The sequence below is a fragment of the Erpetoichthys calabaricus genome, chromosome 8 (genome assembly GCF_900747795.2).
Source record: "Erpetoichthys calabaricus chromosome 8, fErpCal1.3, whole genome shotgun sequence".
NCBI classification, from domain to species: domain Eukaryota; kingdom Metazoa; phylum Chordata; class Cladistia; order Polypteriformes; family Polypteridae; genus Erpetoichthys; species Erpetoichthys calabaricus.
In genome coordinates this window covers 173,640,799-173,661,088 of record NC_041401.2, presented here as the reverse complement: position 1 = coordinate 173,661,088, position 20,290 = coordinate 173,640,799, and the positions used below count along the sequence as shown (strand labels likewise).

The following is a 20,290-nucleotide window of genomic DNA, read 5'->3' as shown; positions in this document are numbered from 1 at the left end:
CTGTAAACAATTGTAAATATAGTTAAAAACACACAGAATAATTTGCAGCAAAACTTGAAGACACACAACTGAAATATTCTATGCAGTGCCCATCTATCCAATTGATTTCCTTATTCCAACACACAAATATATCAATAGACTTTTGTTCTAATAAATTAGTCTCTTAATTAGTGTAATTTTTAACAGTAAAACAGAATTCCAACAACATGTTTAATAGTATTCTAAACTAAACTAGCTGGAATAACCAGCGTTGCCCGGGAGGAAAATAAAGTGTTTTTTTTTTTTTTATATAAATTGTTTGAGAAAAATATAATAAAAAAAACCCACAACTTTAAAAATAAAAATAAATTAACAAGCAATGAAGACTCACTAATGTAATCATACTCTGTGTGATCTTGTGGTCTTGTATGCATGTTATCATCCAGTTGAAGCTCGGAACCGGCCAACTTTATTTAATTTCAAAAGCGACGGGCACAGTGGTGCTCAGACATAGAGAATGCTGGCAGTCACCTCCAGTTCGCCCTCTGGTCGTCGTTCCGAGTGTCAACCGGATGATAACATGCATACAAGACCACAAGATCACCCCCCCCCCCCCAAACTACCTAGAAGGGGGTGGGTTAGGGCGGATTTCACCCTACAGTATTTTTAGTCGACCAATGAGAAACATGTGTACTAAGTTTCATGAAAATTGCTCCAGCCGTTTGGAAGTGATGCTGGAACATACATACATACACACACACACACATTGACTTATATATATAGATTTAGGTACAATTACATTGTCCCCAGTAATTGACTGGCACACCCTACCCAGAGTTGTTAGTTCTTGCCTTCAGATCAATACTGCAATGATGTGCTCTGTGACCATGAATGGGAATAATTAAGCTTGAAAGGGAATAATTAAATTAAAAGCTAAAGCACTTTATTAGATTACATAAAAGCAAACAATGTAACTAAACAAAGTGCAATGGTCTAGGGCAATAATGAATAATATACAAGAGCTACAATAAGACATGGCAAGATTGTTAATAGTCTTGAGCTTTCTTAGATGATGCAACATCTCCATTGTTTTCTGCATTTACAGTATATCATCTGAACGTCTAAATATAGATTGCAATATTCAACATTTGAATGTGGCATCATGCCAGACTCCTCTTCTTACTTACCCAGGGCTGTACAGTTAAATACAGTGATAACTGCAACAAACATATTGACAATACCATATTTACTGGGCTGAGTAGTAAGAATTGAATTGAGTGCCATAGACAAGTAAATAACCTTTATTGTATATAGCACCTTTCCTATACTCTGCACGTGTTTCCCAACCTTCTTTCTGTGGTGGCACATTTTATATAACCAAAAACATCCCAAGGCACGCCACCATTTTGCTAACCACAAACACATTATTTATATATGTAATATCATAAATTGTGCTCAACTGCCCAAAGGAGCAGGACTACTGGAGAAGCCGGTAAAAAAGCAGCTCTAAGATCAGCACTCGCAGACACAGCACTTAGTGGCATCTCCCAGCTTCTTTGTACCTTTGCCTGCCACTCACTACTTCAGAGGCAACTTTTACAGTATGCCCGCTATCCTGTGAGACTTGCTGGTGATCACACACCCAGGCAGATGGACTCTAGCATGCAGAAGACACATCCAAAGAGCTGTAAGTGCTGTGTCTGCAACACTGCAATTGCGGAGCTGCTTTTATGCCAGCTTCTCTAGGTAGTCCAGTCCTCCTCAGACAGGTCTTAATCTCCTGTGCAGGTTCAGAACCAAATGCTCTACACTATGATTTCTATGGTACACCTGGGTAGCTCTCACGGTGCACCACTGTGCCACAGCACACTGCTTGAAAAACACTGCTCTACATTATCTCCAGATACTTTACAAATAAATAGATATAGAACATCTGTTTACATGTAAATCTTTTACAGTAGGAGCAAAGGAGACTTCAGCGACTTGCTCAGGGTCACTCAGTGAGTCAGAGTTGGAGAGTGAACCTCCAGCCTAGTGGCTTACAGTTCAGTTCTTTAACTACTACATTATACTCTCTGCTGCAGGAAAACAAAATAAGAAAACAATCAGGACCCGAGTATCACCAAGGTAAAAGAAATCATTGTGCTCTTCATGACAAACCAAGGCAATCACACCACAAGTAAGACTGGTGAAGACTCGACATTGTTGTCTGTCTCAGATTTACGGCATTGGACCTACAACTTGTCACCAGAAAAGGTATCCTTTTCCAGTTATCTCTGCAGAAGAGTTCAAATTCATTGCCACTGCAAAGAAGGCATGAGACAACACCATGATAAAATTTATATTACAATTCAGGCTTCCTAATAAAATACTCCAGCAATGTGAGATTTTCTTAAAATAAATATGCTGTATGTTCAGTGTTATTATTATTAGTGATGAGCCAACCCTGCTAAATGTGTTAAGCAAAATGCATTTAAGATAATGGGGATGGAGGAACTGGACTGGTTTTGAGTGGGATGTAACAGCTTGATGGTCTTTTAAGTGTCTCTGAGGGCTATGGAAGCAGGTGCCAACTATGTTGGGTGGATTATTGTGGTCAAAAATGTGATCTGGGCAGTGAAGCAGAAGTGCTAACCACTGCACCTCCCTTATACTTGTAGTCCACAATACTCAGAGTGCTTTTTCTCTCTCTGTCTCTCCAAAGCAACTAACACCCACAGATCCTGTGATGTAAGGGATCAGCGTTACATACTCAGGGGCAGAGGGGGCTGTCCGTCAGTATCTGCTCAGTGCTACATAGCAAGGATCATAACATTCTTAATATAGCAGTGAAGATTTACATTATAGTCTCATTACATTTTGCTAATATACTCTTTAAATAGTGTGAACTTTTTATTATTATTTTTTTTAATATATGCAGGATGCAAATTTGACTGGAGTTCCAATTGAGTACTGATATCACACATGCGTGCATATGCAGAAAAGAGTTCATGTGTGTATGGCACAAATCGGACACGTAGCGCAGATTGGGTAGGGACATTCCCTTCCAACATGACAGCTACAGCTCTGTGATCTCACAGTGGCCTCACAAAGCATCATGAGGCACATCGGGGGTGGCTGGGGGAGTTCATCAAAGCCCACTGCATCGCAAATTTTAAGGGAAAATTTGTCCAAACAATGCCACTGGCAAACTTAGCAACTTTGCTGCAAAAAACACTTTGGTGATCAAAACTAATTATCAGACATTCACAGCACTGTAAAATAAATTAAAATCAGTGCATAAATACTCAAGTTTTAATGGATTTTTGTAAGCTTTTTATTTTTATTAAACTACTTTTTAAATAATAACAAACTTGTTGGGCGGCACGGTGGCGCAGTGGGTAGCGGAGTGGAGTTTGCATGTTCTCCCCGTGTCTGCGTGGGTTTCCTCCCACATTCCAAAGAAATGCAGGTTAGATGGATTGGCAATTCTAAATTGGCCCTAGTGTGTGCTTGGTGTGTGAGTGTGTTTGTGGGTTGGCACCCTGCCCAGGATTGTTTCCTGCCTTGTGCCCTGTGTTGGCTGGGATTGACTCCAGCAGACCCCCGTGACCTTGTGTTCGGATTCAGCGGGTTGGAAAATGGATGGATGGACAAACTTGTTGTGCTGCCCTAACATAAGACGTGTTGCATGTTGATCAGCACATGCAAGCAAGAATTTCATGTACTCTATACAAGTGACAATGACCCAATAAACACTACAATATAAAGTTACTGCAGACTGTGATGAATATTGATGTTTTAGACATCCCAGAGTCCAATTTATTATCTTGTATTACAATCGTCCAAAACCTTGATTTCGAGATTTTGATGAATCTCGAGATTTCAGAGTCTGAAAATACCATTTTTGGAATTATGTCTGTCTGTGTGTGTGTGTGTATGTAAACACGATAATTTGAGAAGGCTTTCATACAGAACGTTGATTTCTATAAACTTTTGAGCTATTTCCGCTAACTGGAAATGGTACTTTTTTATTCATGCAGCTGCAGAGTCCAATTTATTCAACTTTACTTTTATAATAATTTAAAAAAATATAATCAATGTCTTGCGGTTTACTCCTCAAATATCCATCCCCATATCTGAGTATACGAGAAAGTTGAGGAGAGACGACTTCCGATTTTTATTTTCATGGTTAACATCAAATATTGCAAACTGGCAATTTCCTGCTTGAATGACTCATTAACCGGGGGTCCTGGCTGAATCTATGAAGAAGTTACAATGATATATTTAATTTTACAAATAAATTAGAAGGTCAACACTCTGCCTGAAGCGGAGACCCCTCTGCTGTCACAATATCCTCTGCAGCTGAAATCACTCACTCACTGGGTACAGATGTAGCAGGGACAGACATTGATGTTACAATCCAACCAGGAAAGAAAGCGCTGGGATTTCTGTTGAGAGCAATGCAAGATGCACTGTGGTATAATTCCTCCATACTATAATCTACCTCTATTTCTGAATCAGTATTAGCGTTAAGTGTATGAATGTCTGAAGCACTCTGTCTCAGATCCGTGGATTATGTGAGCTGTGTGTAGCGTCTGAGTACATCCCGACAGCTATTCTAATACAATGTTAAGTTTGTGCTTTAGCAGTCCCCAAAAAGTTTGTTTTAATGCAGTGGGGCATCTATGAAGCAACATTGTGATTTGTTGTATCCATCAGTGGAGAAGACTCATTTAATTAAATGCAGCACACATTAACCTGCAGCCCCAGCCCATTTTCACGTACAGTGGTGTTGTGCACCGACAGCTTTCAACTTCACATCATTATACAGGCAGTGAATAACGGTTCTGCCAAAGTGGAGTCAGTTTGTCATGTTACACCTAAGTTCTAGTTTTTCAATCACATTTATAAATCCCCTGCTTTTGATGAAAGACATTTTTGTTTGCCTTTGTGTTTCTTTCCAGTCACGTGATAATGTCACACAAGGCCACATTTCTTATTGGCAGTATTTTGTATTGCCTATTCCAAAGGGATCTCCAAATCAAGTGTTGTTAGACAATGAAAACCTTTTTTTTTCTACACTGTAATGTTTCCAAACTCTACTGTTTGGAAAAATGCGATAAAGGAGGAGGGTTGGGCGCCGGGCTAGCAACCTGGCTCCGTAAAAAAGCTATTACTATGGAAACAACAAGCAAGAAACCAAAGAAATCAAGAATCTCAGCCGGGACACTCCGATTCTACATGAATGACAACGACGATGGAGAAAAGCCGGCAGGCTGTCCAGAGTCCGATGACAAGAGGAATCGTCTCAGCATCATCAACGACAAAACTCACAACGTGGAATGTTCGGACGTTGTACCAATACGGCAAATTGGGACAATTGCTTCACGAGTTTGACAACTATGGTCTGGACATTTTGGGAATAAGCAAGATGCGATGGACAGGAAGTGGACGATTGGCCAGCGAGGGGAAGACCATCCTATACTCCGGCCATATTGAGCAGCATGTGGCTGGCGTTGGGCTCGTCCTGAACCAGCTGGTTGCACAAGCCTTGCTGGGATGGAAGCCAGTCAATGAACGAATCATCACTGCTCGGTTCCAATCGCGGCACTCGAAGACAACCATGGTCCAAGTATATGCACCAATCGAGGAGGCGAGCGACGACAAAAAGGACGCTTTCTATGAACATCTGCACGACACACTCAGTGGCATTCTGAAGCATGACGTCCTTATTCTGATGGGAGACCACAACTCCCAGATCAGTGATGATCGGCGAGGATGGGAACATGCGGTCGGTCCACATGGATCGGCGGTGGACACCAACGACAATGGAGATCGCCTGTTGTCCCTTTGCAGCCTCCTCGATATCACCGTCGGGAACACGTATTTTGCCCATAAGACCATTCACAAGAACTCTATGGCATACCCCAGCGTTTCATCTCCATCTTCAAGAATCTGTATCAAGGCTCAAGCCGTATTAGTGACGACCGAAGAGGGCCACACGGATTTCTTCGATAGCGAGACGGGCGTCCACCAAGGTTGCGTCCTATCGCCTTTTCTCTTCCTCCTGGCGATCGACTTTGTCACCAAACGCGCGATGGACAACGCAGGTTTTGGTATCAGCTGGAAAGACCAAGCCCGCCTCACCAACCTGGATTTCGCGGACGACGTAGTGCCACTAGCCTCGACCAAACCCTCCCTTCAACAAATGACCATCTCACTGAGTGAAGAGGCTTCGAAGGTGGGTCTTCGCATCAGCACTGAAAAGTCGAAGATCATGACCATCAACCGAAGGACCAACGCAGGAATCAAGATCGAGAATAAGCTGGCAGATGAGGTCGACCAGTTTACATACCTCGGGAGCGTCGTGGCCAAGGATGGTGGCACGGACGTGGACGTCAGCTATAGAATTGGCAAGGCCTCAGCAGTCTTCCAATGCCTCCGCCAAATTTGGGCATCGGCATCGGTCAGCACGCCCATCAAGATACGCCTCCTCAACACCATTGTTATTCCGATGGCCATCTATGCTAGTGAGACGTGGAAACATACAAAGCGGGTCGCCGGAAAGCTGATCACATTCCAACAACGCTGCCTGAGAAAAATTCTTTGAATCTCCTATTGCGACCGCATCACAAAAGATGAAGTTCTAAGAAGAGCAAGCACTCTCCAACTGGAAGTGATTGTAGCCGAGCACCGAATGCGCCTTGCAGGGTATGTTCTCTGCATACCAGAAAATCGGCACCCGAACATCGCGATGTACTGGGTTCCCCCAGGGGGAAAAAGGAATGTTGGATGACCAAAGATCACCTGGAGAAGAACCCTGCATGAAGACCTCAAGAACATCGACATCAGTTGGCAAAATATGAATGCTATTGCTGAGGATCAACCTCGTTGGCGGATGCTTGTTGCCCGATGTGCGGAAATGCACGGGAGGAACTAAGTCTAAGTAAGTAAGTAATATTTCTACAGGTACCTTGCAAGCAGGTTTAGGATCAGCAGCCTTGGGAAATTCAGTTCACCTTTGCAGCCTCCAGGCCATGTTGCCAGTTAAGCTGATGACAATGACACTAGTCATCATCTCATAGGAACCATACCTGTGGTTTCATGGTGCATGCTTGGTACTTCCAGTCCTGCCAGCTTGGCAACAAATGCAGTTTTGCCTACTCCACTCTTTCCACAGACAAAGATTTTGTAGCTAACAGTATCAACAGACAGTTTCAGAGGAAGGGCTGGACCTTCAAGCAATCCTACCACCAAAAAAAAAAATGAAAATATTAAATAGGAATAAAATCAATGGCAGGAAGAAAAATGGGGAAGAGGGAAACTCACAACTGTATGGGTATCACTACCAGACAATTTAGGGTTTCTAGCAAGGTGCACAACCACTGCCACAATCCTGTCATATGGGAATTTTTAGAGGTACAACTTGTGGCATGTAGCACTCCTGCCTTGTAGCATTTGCATACATTTTTGGTCGGAGCTTTGGGAGAGCTTCTACTTGCTCAACACACAAATTCTTTTAAAGCTCTACATTTTCAAATCATGAAACACTGAACATGCTCTTCCCCAAAACTTGTCAACCAACGGGCCTTGCTCCCGATCCCATGTACCACACAATCCAGGTGTGCAAAGCTTGTAAAGACTTACCTAAAAAGACTCAAAGCTGGAATAGCCACCAAGGGGCTTGTACAAAATACTGAATTAAGGGTCTGAATGCTTATATAACAGAGTTTACAGTTTTTAATTTTAATAAATTTGCAAACCTTTCTGAAAACATGTTTTCCTTTGTCATTATAGGTTATTGAGTGTAAAATTGATGGGAAAAAAATGTCAAAACGTATCAGTTTAAAATTAAATTAACAACACAATAATGTGTGCAGAATGTGAGGGAGTCTAAATATTTTCTGAATACAGACACCAGAACAAATAAGTGTGCACTCAGACCCGGTTGTGTTTTTATCATTACACATTGATAGAACTAAATTGCTTTTAATTTACAATGTCATATATGTGTGTGGTTACAAAAACGTCTTGTAGAGAATTCACTCCACATCTTGTGAGATGTGAAAAAGTACCCCGATGACAAACCTCTAATGACACCTTTACTAGATTTCTTTTGTGCAACAATAATATAGCATAAACTCTGTACATCATATATAAACAGATAAAACAGTATAAAGTAAAGGAAACTAAAAGAATGAAGAAAGGTACCCTTACCAAAGTGCTTCCTCCGGTTTTTGTACAGGATACTGCTGAAAAACTCTTTGCTTTCAGCAGAGCGGTACCAGTCAGACAGCACCAAGCAACCAGGCACCAGACGGCGTGACATCCCACTTCTGACACCAATAGCCCTGTTCAGATAAACAGTTCTCTGTTTCCTCTGTAAGAAAATATAGATAAAAGGCACAAAGAGCATTTATAAAATACTCATGTGGTGGTCTGGTTCACTTTGGTCGAGTCCTCACCACTTACACACAAAGTAAAACATCTAGTAGAGCCATTCTTTGTAAGACTGTACATTGGTCTTTAGGGAAATTAAAAGAAACTCAAACAGTGGGACAGTTCTAATATAAACTAGCAAACAACAGAGAATAAGTAGAACAGTACAAAAATATGCCAGTATGTCCTAGTTTATATTCCATATGCTTAAATATTTTATAGAGTGGATAAATTTCATAATGAAGTGGCAGAAATGAACAAACAAACCGTTAACCTGCTGCAGGGGCAAACATATAAAACTATATTAGTCACTGGGTAACTGTTGGGATTTGCAGCCATTAAAAACTGAACAGATGCACAGTCAGACATTTTTAGGCTATGAAAGGGACAGACGTCAACTGTAACTTAGTTTAGAGGCCATGTTCAGGCAAACAAGGGTTTCCAGCATCTCGGAAATGTTATATTTCAGCCAAGTTTGCTCCCCTGGCAGGGACTCAATTCCCTGTTTTATGTCCTTTTATTTTTGTGTCATTTAATTGTGTTAATGTTACTTTGGTTAATTATGTGCTTTGTTTTCTATGCCTGTGTTATGAGACTTGTGGAGGGTTTCTCAAGAGATGGGACCACCTATTACCACTGCCTGGGACTACCCATAGTTCCTGGCAGTTTTTTTGATTGTGCTTGGGAGTTGGTGAGTTTACTTGGGTTTCTACCATTTTTTTCTTTTTTTTTTTATATACAGTAATCCCTCGCTGTATCGCGCTTCGCCTTTCGCAGCTTCACTCTATCGCGGATTTTATATGTAAGCATATTTAAATATATATCGCGGATTTTTTGCTGGTTCGCGGATTTCTGCGGACAATGGGTCTTTTAATTTCTTGTACATGCTTCCTCAGTTGGTTTGCCCAGTTGATTTCATACAAGGGCCGCTATTGGCAGATGGCTGAGAAGCTACCAACTTACTTTTCTCTCTCTCTCTCTCTTGCGCTGACTTTCTCTGATCCTGACATAGGGGGATTGAGCAGGGGGGCTGTTCGCACACCTAGACGATACGGACGCTTGTCTAAAAATGCTGAAAGATTATCTTCACGTTGCTACCTTCTGTGCAGCGGCTTCGTGAAGCGACATGCTGCACGGTGCTTCGCATACTTAAAAGCACGAAAGGCACGTATTGATTTTCGATTGTTTGTTTTTCTCTGTCTCTCTCTCTATCTCTCTTTGTCTGCTCCTGACGGAGGGGGTGTGAGCTGCCGCTTTCAACAGCTTTGTGCCGTGGTGCTTCGCATACTCTAAAAGCCAAACAGCCCTATTGATTTGTTTGCTTTTCTCTATCTCTCTGACATTATCTGCTCCTGATGCACACTCCTTTGAAGAGGAAGATATGTTTGCATTCCTTTAATTGTGAGACGGAACTGTCATCTCTGTCTTGTCATGGAGCACAGTTTAAACTTTTGAAAAAGAGACAAATGTTTGTTTGCAGTGTTTGAATAACGTTCCTATCTCTCTACAACCTCCTGTGTTTCTGCGCAAATCTGTGACCCAAGCATGACAATATAAAAATAACCATATAAACATATGGTTTCTACTTCGCGGATTTTCTTATTTCGCGGGTGGCTCTGGAACGCAACCCCCGCGATGGAGGAGGGATTACTGTATTTTATTATAATCTCTCTATTATAAAAAAAAATCTTGGGAGGGAGACTAAGGAGACGAGACGTGATCTTCTCGGAAAACAATCTGACGTCCCGTGAGAGACACTTTAATGTCATGAAAGACAAGGCAGTGACACAACATTTAAAACAAGTTCATGGACATCTAACCAAGCACTTGTTGGAATGCTTTTGGCAGACGGACATCATGTGCTCCCAGCTCTTAAAACGACGACAAGCGACAAGCAGAACAGATGATCTGACTGCCTCTCCTTAGCGTGTGTTCAGTTCCCTAACCATTCACAATGCGAGTGGCAGAGACGCGAAGTGACAAAAGGACAGCTGCTTTACAGGCTTTGAAATGATCGACGCACAGCGTGACAAGCAGAAAATGCAGCTCACCAGCAGCAACAAGCCAGCAGATGATCAGACTGCAACTCCTTTGCGTGCGTTCAACACCCCCCCTTCACAACACGAGCGGCAGAGACACGAAGTGGCAAAAGACAGCTGCTGCACAGGCTTTTAATTGATCGACGTGCAGCGCGACAAACAAAACACGCAGCTCGGCAGCAGCAGAAAGACAGCAGATGATCAGACGACATCTCCTTAGCATGCGTTCAGTTGCCCTCCCTTCACAACACGAGCAGCGTTATAAGTCCTGCGAGAAAGATTTAACCACACCCGGGGCCGGAAATAAAGGACAAGTATTGTTTTTACAAAAGTTTTAAAGTAAAAGTAAAATTAATGCATATGTAACAATTTCCACGAAAATAACAATCTCTTTAAATTGTTATCCGTTTAAACCAAACCCAGGGGTGGGTGGGTGGGCAGAGCCCCCTAGTAAAATCAAAAACCATTTCATACATGCAAGTCAAGTTTAACAAAACTGGTTTTAAACAAATCGACCCCCACCCTTAAGAAAGAGAGCTAGGTCAGCAGAGTAGCACTTTAATAATAGTAAAAAATCCATATTACTAACCGAGAACGGTAAACCGGATGGCATGGACGCAGGTACACGGCGATGGGACCATGAGACATACTGCGCAGGCGCGTACAGCGCACGTCTCATAAACCGCACGCGAAGTTGTATCCACTGCGAACGAAGGATTCACTGCCCAAAAACGAAAGAGCTCAACTGACGTAAATGAGAAATGAAGCAACAACGCGCCCATAGCTAACGACTAACGACACAGCCATACAGAGGATTCTGCACTGCAGCCCAGATTCAAACAGAAGAGGCTACGGCGGCTCCACAGGTCCACAATGATAGTACGGAAGACGCAGGTGTCACCGCCATATTGTGAGTGGCACTACTGCGGGGTGAAGTTAGGAATAATGCGCTGCTTGGGATTGTACAAACCGCTGAACGCTTTACACCGAATTCAAACACAATACAGCTCAACGATACAAACACGAGCCCACCTAGATAAGATCAATGAACGCAGGCGCCTACAACGTGCGTCTGAAGCTGCGGAAGCAAAGCAGGCACGGGTTCAAAATGAACGAGCTCGACTGACGGATATACAAACACGAGCCCGGCTGGATAAAATCAATGAACACAGGCGCCTACAACGCGCGTCTGAAATGCCGCAAGCAAAGCGGGCACGGCTCCAAGACGAACAAGCTCGACTAATGTATTTCAGGATACCCAACGCCAGGGGTAGGTGAGCGAAGTGAGCAGGGGGCGGAGCCCCCCTTGTATGTAAATAAATAAACAAATAAAGATAGATAAATAGAATAGAAAAAGAGGGGAGAGAATCCACTTCCTCAATTTAAATGCTTATTTTAAAATGTTATTTGTCAGATCCTGCCAGGTTTTGAAAAAGTTCTGCACAGATCCTCTAAGTTAGAATTTGATTTTTTTTCCAATTTTAGATAATATATAACATCATTTGCTCACTGACTTATGAAAGGTGAGTTAGGATGTTTGTTTGTCCTTCTCCACTTTAAGCTCATCTGGGAGTCCACCAAACATGCTGTTAGTGGGTTAGAAGGGATTGTGTCCAGAATGATGTTAATTTGGTACAGGCCCAAAACATCTGGCCCAGTGCGGCTGGAACTTGATTGCAACATTCTCAGGTTGGATCTTGCCCGGGAAACATTTTGGACAATTTTAAACGAGACAGATGTGCTCGATATATAATTTTAAGTTGAATAATTGCATGCTTTGCGCATATGGTGCTCGAGTGAATTTTGTGCATTGCGGTCTCCCACTCCTTTACTGAGATGTTCAGTGAGAGATCCTTTTCCCACTGTACTCTGGAATCTTTGAAAGGGAGGGACTTCAAAATGTTTTTATATATTATAGAAATGCTGTCCGAGTCCTCGAGATTGACCGATATTTCTTCCCGTATAGAGGTATGTTTGGCGAGTTGTTGCATCCGGGCACTTGAGCAGGCAGTGTGAATGCCTCGAGAGCGAGGGTGGACGCGGGCCGGGGAATAAGGACAGTCTGTGAGTTAGCAGCTACGATAGTTTTACACTCCAGTACATTGCGGTGAATGCTGGTAACAGTCAGGCGGGCGGGCAGGCATTCTCGTCGCATGGTCTTAGAGTTGGCGGGCGGGGCTCTGTGAGTTGGCGGGCATGGCTATGTCGTGCGTATCCCATGGTTGTCTTACGTGCCCTGGTCGGCTGCTTAGTGAATTATATATATAGATAGAGAAAAAAGAACAAATGATTTAAAGGGAAAAAAATAGCTTTCTGTGCACATTCTAGTCTTTCAAGTTTGTCACCTTAGGAGTCATTTGTTTCCATTTAATGGTGTGTATTTGTTTCTGATTACAGTATAGATATTTCTTGCTTTTGGAAAACAATTTCATTAATATCCGATATATGCAATTTAGTTTTATACTTATGTTTTTCATATTGCACCACATTTGTTAGGTAACATACTGTTTGAGGGCTGATTGGAAAGTAATGAGACTGTCCGTGTTTCTCTATCATGGAGGTAGACATATGAACCTGCAGTTGGACCATTGTATTCATCAGCATTCATGCACCTCATACATGTCATCATGGTAGATAAAGAAGACGTTCCTGTGACAGTACGACAGAGCTCTGTAATTAATTTTTGCATTTTAAGCTTGGGAAGAGAGGTAATGAACCAACAACTGAAAAAACAACCATACAGAAAGACGTTCTCCTCAGATGATGATGTGAAAAACACCACCGCCTCATTGTTAAAAAGTGATGTCACAAAACAACCTGTTACTTATCTTTAAATAGTGTTTGAAACTTTAAAAATTTGAAACGTTAAAAATGTATTGTGTGAAGGATGCTGCTTTGAAAAAGAAAAATGTTCCAAGTCTGTGGAGTCATCCAATTCTGAATTAAAAAAAAAAAAATAAACAAACAGTCTCATGACTTTTCAATCAGCCCTCGTACATACCTTAATTTGTGCAAATTGTTTTCAAAAGATTATGAAATGTTGACTTAAATCAAGTACAGGTGAATTCACATTCATAAACAAAATGAGGAATAGCATAAAAAAATGATAAAATTATAATAAGAAAAAAAAAACAACATGCTGACACTGCGGCAGTGCAGGCTGTGTTGTCTCTCTGGTTCAATCTCAGCTTGTCTGTGTTATGAACTTGAGAGTCCTACGCACTTTACAGACTTCTATTAGGAAAAATCATTAGAAAACCTAACATTCACATGTACTCTCTGTATTCAAACATCGGTCAGCTATGCCTTTCTTTTCGATCAAATTGAATTGTCATAATGTCTGAACTTCACAATCCCACCTACAAATGTCACTATCGCAGCCGCGAGTGGCAGCCTTTCCAGCAGCTCCGTGTATGACTTTATCTTTTTACCTTTTTTCTGTATTTTTCTCTATTTCACTGTTAACTCCTACCACTTTCTTTTATGTTGACTAGTTCCCTGGACACTTTTTTACTACTCTTTACTACTTGGAAATGGATTTTTACACGCCGAGACTCGTCTATTCAAGTAGTCAGCGCTGAGAACAAATGCCTGAGCCGGTGTGGTCCCCTATTTACCTGACGAGGTAAGAAGGTTGTATCGTGGCAGCAGAGCCGGCACTAAGATAAAAGCCAAGCGTCTAGAGAGAAAGTGGAGATACAAACCTTCGGTGCCTTCTGTGATCCTGGGAAATGGGAACTCACTACCAAATAAGATCGACGAACTGGCTGCGCTGGTGAAAAATGTCAAGACGTACAGAGAATGTAGTTTGTTGTGTTTTACTGAAACGCAGCTAACAACTAACATCCCAGATGCTAACGTGGAGCTACCCGGGTTTAGCACAGTTAGAGCGGACAGAGACACACATACCTGCGGGAAGCACAAAGGAGGAGGACTCGCACTCTATCTCACTCCTGGACATGTAAACGTTAAAATCTCCTCTTGCTGCAGGGACATCGAACTGTTGGCCGTAAGTTTGCATCCCTATTACTTGCCTAGAGAGTTTGGAAATGTCATTGTTGTTACTGTTTACATCCCTCCTCGGGTGGATGTGGAGATAGCGAGTGACATCATCCGCTCAGCTGTTGCTAAACTGCAAATGCAGCACTCCAAGGCACTTGTGCTAATTGATTGAGACTTTAACCATGCGACGCTGGACAAAACATTACCTGCCTTCTCCCAGTATGTGTATTGTAACACCCCGGGAAATAGGACTATTGACCTACTGCATGCAAAACGTTAAAGATGCATACAGCACCACCCCGCTGCCTGCGCTTGGGAAAGCAGATCATAACCTGGTTCTGCTTCAGCCTCACTACAAACCAAGAGTGAGTGAGAGAGCTACCTACAACCACACGCTCATTCAGGAAGTGGTCCCCTGAGGCAGAGCAGGCACTGAGGGACTGCTTTGGAACTACGGACTGGAATATCCTCCAGGGGTCACATAGTGAGAACATTGAGGAGGTTGTTGACTGCACTACTGATTACATCAATTTCTGCATGGACATTGTAGTTCCAGTAAGAACAGTAAGCTACTATGCTAACAACAAGCCATGGATTACAAGTGACATCAAGCGCCTTTTGAACCAGAAGAAAAGGGCTTTTAAAGGTGGTGATCAGCATGAGCTCAAGCGCGTGCAGAAGGAACTCCGAGTCCAGCTCAGAGCAGCGAAGGAGCAGTACAGGAGAAAGCTGGAGCAGAAGTTGCAGAACAACAGCATGAAGGAAGTGTGGGATGGGATGAAGATCATCACTGGCTGCAGCTCCAAGCGGGGTGCCACCATCGAGAGAGACGTGAAGAGAGCAAACCAAATGAACAACTTCATTAACAGGTTTGACCACCCTAACCCACTCTCACCTCAGAGTACTGCACCCTCCAACCATCCTTCTGCTGATACCAGCATAGGAGAAACATCCCCGCCCACAATCACAGCTGTGCAGGTGAGCAGAGAGCTGAGGAGACTTTGTGCCAGCAAAGCAGTACGTCCAGATGGAGTATCGCCACGACTGCTGAAGGCCTGTGCGTTGGAGCTGGGGAGTCCTCTACAGCGCATCTTCAACCTGAGCCTGGAACAGGGGAGAGTCCCGAGGCTTTGGAAAACATCTTGCATCACCCCCGTCCCAAAGATATCACGTCCTAGTGAGCTGAACGACTTCCAGCCTGTCGCTCTAACATCACATGTGATGAAGACCATGGAGCGGCTGCTGCTTCACCACCTAAGGCCACAGGTCCGTCAAGCCCCTGAACCTCTGCAGTTCGCATACCAGGAGAAGGTGGGAGCGGAGGATGCCATCATCTACATGCTACACCGATCCCTCTCCCACTTGGACAGAGGCAGTGGTGCTGTAAGAATTATATTTCTAGACTTCTCTAGCGCCTTCAACACCATCCAACCTATGCTCCTTAGGGACAAGCTGACAGAGATGGGAGTAGATTCATACCTGGTGGCATGGATCGTGGGCTCTCTTATAGACAGACCTCAGTATGTGCATCTCGGGAACTGCAGGTCTGACATTGTGGTCAGCAACACAGGAGCGCCGCAGGGGACTGTACTTTCTCCGGTCCTGTTCAGCCTATATACATCGGACTTCCAATACAACTCGGAGTCCAGCCACGTGCAAAAGTTCGCTGACGACACTGCTATCGTGGGCTGCATCAGGAATGGGCAGGAAGAGGAGTATAGGGACCTAATCAATGACTTTGTTAAATGGTGCGACTCAAACCACCTACAACTGAACACCAGCAAAGCCAAGGAGCTGTTGGTGGATTTTAGGAGGACCAGGCCCCTCATGGACCCCGTGATCATCAGAGGTGACTGTGTGCAGAGGGTGCAGACCTATAAATACCTGGGATTTGAGCTGGATGATAAATTAGACTGGACTGCCAATACTGATGCTCTGTGTAAGAAAGGACAGGGCCGGTTATACTTCCTTAGAAGGCTGGTGTCCTTCAACATCTGCAATAAGATGCTGCAGATGTTCTATCAGACGGTTGTGGCGAGCGCCCTCTTCTACGCGGTGGTGTGCTGGGGAAGCAGCATAAAGAAGAGTGATGCCTCACGCCTGGACAAACTGGTGAGGAAGGCCGGCTCTATTGTAGGCATGGAGCTGGACATTTTGACATCCATGGCAGAGCGACGGGCACTGAGCAGGCTCCTGTCAATCATGGAGAACCCACTGCATCCACTAAACAGTATCATATCCAGACAGAGTAGCAGCTTCAGCGACAGACTGCTGTCAAGGTCCTACTCCACTGACAGACTGAGGAGATTGTTCCTCCCCCACACTATGCGACTCTTCAATTCCAGCCGGGGGGGTGGGTAATTGTTAAAATTATACAGTTATTGTCTGTCTGTATACCTGCATTGTTTTCACTCTTTAATTTAATATTGTTCTTTATCAGTATGCTGCTGCTGGAGTATGTGAATTTCCCCTTGGGATTAATAAAGTATCTATCTATCTATCTATCTATGAAATTGCTGCCTAGGTAGGTAGGTAGGTAGGTAGATGGATGTGAAAGACACAGACAGATAGACAGATATCTAAACCAATTTGTCCTGAGCAGGCTGTGTTGTCTCTCTGGTTCAATCCCAGCTTGTCTGTGTTATGAACTTGAGAGTCCTACGCACTTTACAGACTTCTATTAGGAAATATCATTAGAAAACCTAACATTCACATGTGTGACCAGACACACACCCAGACACCACCCAACCACTCACTAGTGCCAATTTAGTATCATCAGTCCTCCTAACTTGCATGTCTGGACTGTAGGACGAAACCCACACAGACATTGGAAGAACATGCAAATTCCATGCAGGGAGGACCTGGGACATACATTTTGGACTCATTACTTTGAGGCAGCAGTACTACCACTGCTCCCAGAAAGAAAAAACGTTTCTCCAATAATTCCTTAATTGATTGTATCAATGAGATAAAGAAGTGGATGGATGAGGACTACTTCTCCCTAAATACCGAAAAAATGGAAATGTTATTTATTAGGGGTATGATGTCAACTGTAACAATATGCAAATGCATTTTAAGTTGATCAAAGTTGATCTTAATATTAGTTTTGCTGAATTAGCCTACAACTTAAAGATCATGACTTTTCCAGCGATTTTCAGGCGTAGCCTTCATTTCCATAATCTTAGAGAGTCATGCTCCTGTAACGCTGGTCGCTTAATATGACTCCCACAGACAATAATCAATTTTGTCTTTTAGTCGTAGGTGTGGGCTTTGTCTGCATAATTGCTGACAACCAATGAACATTCTCCCATAGGTACAATTCATAAAATGCAGTGATGACGAGTAACGAATGCGGGTGTATTGAACGTCACAAACAGAAGAGAATCTCGTATGTGTGAAGTCTCATGTTTTACGCTCTATGACAGAATGGAAAAAACAAAAAAGGCCAGAGATTGTGACTGAACTCATTGTAACTATTAACCCTTTGTACAGCGCCAGCTCCATCAGGCAGCATGCGATTATTGGCGGTCACAAAAATGGGCGAGTAAGACTGTGCTAGAAAGATGGCATGCAGTTTCTAAATGACACAGCCTGGAGTTGAGATCAGCACCAACAGTCAGCAAATCGGATATACACAACGACTAGAAGCTGTGATTACAATATGGATTTTTAGAGGAAAATGTCTACCGAGGATACAGAATTTAACATGTTGAGTTACAGTATGGGAAACCAACTGCAATAAAAAACTAGAATAAAGAAAAATGTATTGTTTTGCCATAATAATGGTTTACAAGTCATAACAAAAATACTACCTAGGCAATATTAAGTGCTTGCAGTATCTGCACTCCAAAAAATGTTTGTGTAAAAGCCAAAGAGACAAACCTGAGGCCTATTAAAGTAAAATGCTACTAAGTCAAAGTTAAGGAAAAAGTTCACTCGGTCTCAGTATAATATCTGTGTGATGTGTTAGGCCACAACAGGCAATGGGAGAAGAACCATCCTCATTAAGCAAGCTGCTGTTACTTACCAATTTGCATTTGTTTATATCAATCTAGAAATTGCAAACTGGTTATAGTACATACATTTTGTACTGAATGAAGCCAGAATTTACAAGCACAAGAATTCTTCTTTCCCTTTTATTCTTCTGGTAATGTAAGCCATTATTTACTAATAAGCACACAAAGTGGTGAACGTCAGAAGGGCTGCACTTTGGAGTCTGCTACACTTCAGATACAGTTCAGACAGCAGACTCTTACAGAATAAGCCAAATAAAAAGAAAATACTAATGCACATCTCTGAATGCAAAATAAGAGAATAAATAAAAAGCACAGATAATTGAACAGTGGCATCAATTAAAGGTAAACCAATTGCGAAACTGGACGGGATGAAACAATGACGCCGTAGAGGACCCCCAGGACTGAACCTGAGGACCACTGCGTCAAAATGACTGCAAAAAGACCTGTTGGGGTGTTAAGACATATGATGCAGTTACTTAAAATTTATGTGAATTAAGTACGTTGCTGGTGTATTGTTCTAATGAAAGAAACCAAACAACTGTAGTTGCACCTTTTTGCTAAAGTAACTAACAGAAATGAAAAAAACAATAATTGTAATATGCTATTTATCAGTTTTAATGCATTTCACTATATTATGAATAAAAACCGCAAACTATTTTGTGAAATACACATTCATTTGCATTTCATCATGTAGGGAGGCAAAGTGCAGGGTGGGCTGTAGGAGATTTCAACGTGTTTCTTAACAACACAATAACAAGAAAGTGTGAAAGACCAAGTGACAGAGCAGAGGCGCAGCTGACATCTTTTATTGTAAAGCACAACCAGCCCTTTCAGCTAAGAAGGGAAGTCTGCGGTGAGCTCGCACATATAACTCTTAAGAATTAACACACACTGCTATGATTCTGAGGTATCTGATGATCTGTTAAAATCAGCTACACATGCTGCATGTAGTTATGAAGAAAGTTTAAAATCAAGAGTGGTAACTGGAGTAGCCATGTAGCAGTTATTTATTTGATTATATACCCGGAATTGATCTGAGGGTTGCACTGTGTGGTGTGTATATACTTTCTTCATGTGTTACTATCGAAGAATATATACATTTTAAAAACAGTGCAATAAACCCGAGTGGAGACGAACTTACCGATTTCACCCAACGTACAGAAGCCAATCCACCTAACAGCACGTCACAGGACTGATGGAGGAAGCCGACAGAAACCGTGCACTGCAAAAACAGCCCTGATACCGAAACGTGCCCACGTTTTTTTTTTTTTCCTTTACCAAACTAATAAATACAAAATGACATCAGTTTACGATGGAAAGAGATTATCAGTCCCCCTAAAGATATGAATAAAGATATCGTGGACAGTGTATTGCCTAAATCAGCCTCATCTTCAAGCGACTGTAACGTGACAATATTTCAAATATACCAAACGACACGACGTACAAAAGATACGAACTTTTCGCCGCTTTACATACCCAAACTGAAATGTCGAAATCGACAGGCGCTTCGTGGTGCCAACGCCAAAGACTTCTTTCGCAACGTCATCACGGCGCGCCCGAACTTTGCTCGGCGTCTGTGTCGCCCTGGCAACCGCTGAAGCGGCCTACCGTACGGAATTATTTCGCGGGCTGAACTGTAAACGGAAACGAACGTGAAAAAAAACTGTACAGTTTATTATTTGTTTGATTCATCAGTCATATTAACTCACGAAGTGTGTACTGAAGTCGGCTGACAGCCCTTTCCATCATGGGGTAATTTGTTGTGTCCCTCAATTACATCCTTAGCTCCGCCTTTTCTAATCGGTACAGGGGACCAAGTTTTTAGTTTGCTTG

The 20,290-nt window shown here is 42.6% G+C and overlaps 1 protein-coding gene across 1 annotated transcript in view; it reads right to left on the bottom strand.

The window, feature by feature from the left end:
• The window catches only part of cplane2 (ciliogenesis and planar polarity effector 2), a 28,892-nt gene extending 8,875 nt beyond the window's left edge, over positions 1–20,017 (bottom strand). The window contains exons 1-3 of the mRNA XM_028807832.2: positions 19,934–20,017; positions 8,179–8,341; positions 7,056–7,208 (exon numbers count right to left, since the gene is read on the bottom strand). Coding sequence (XP_028663665.2) covers positions 7,056–7,208; positions 8,179–8,290 — 265 coding nt within the window. The 5' untranslated portion in view covers positions 8,291–8,341; positions 19,934–20,017. The remainder of the gene's footprint in view (positions 1–7,055; positions 7,209–8,178; positions 8,342–19,933) is intronic.
• Positions 20,018–20,290: the final 273 nt, after the last annotated feature.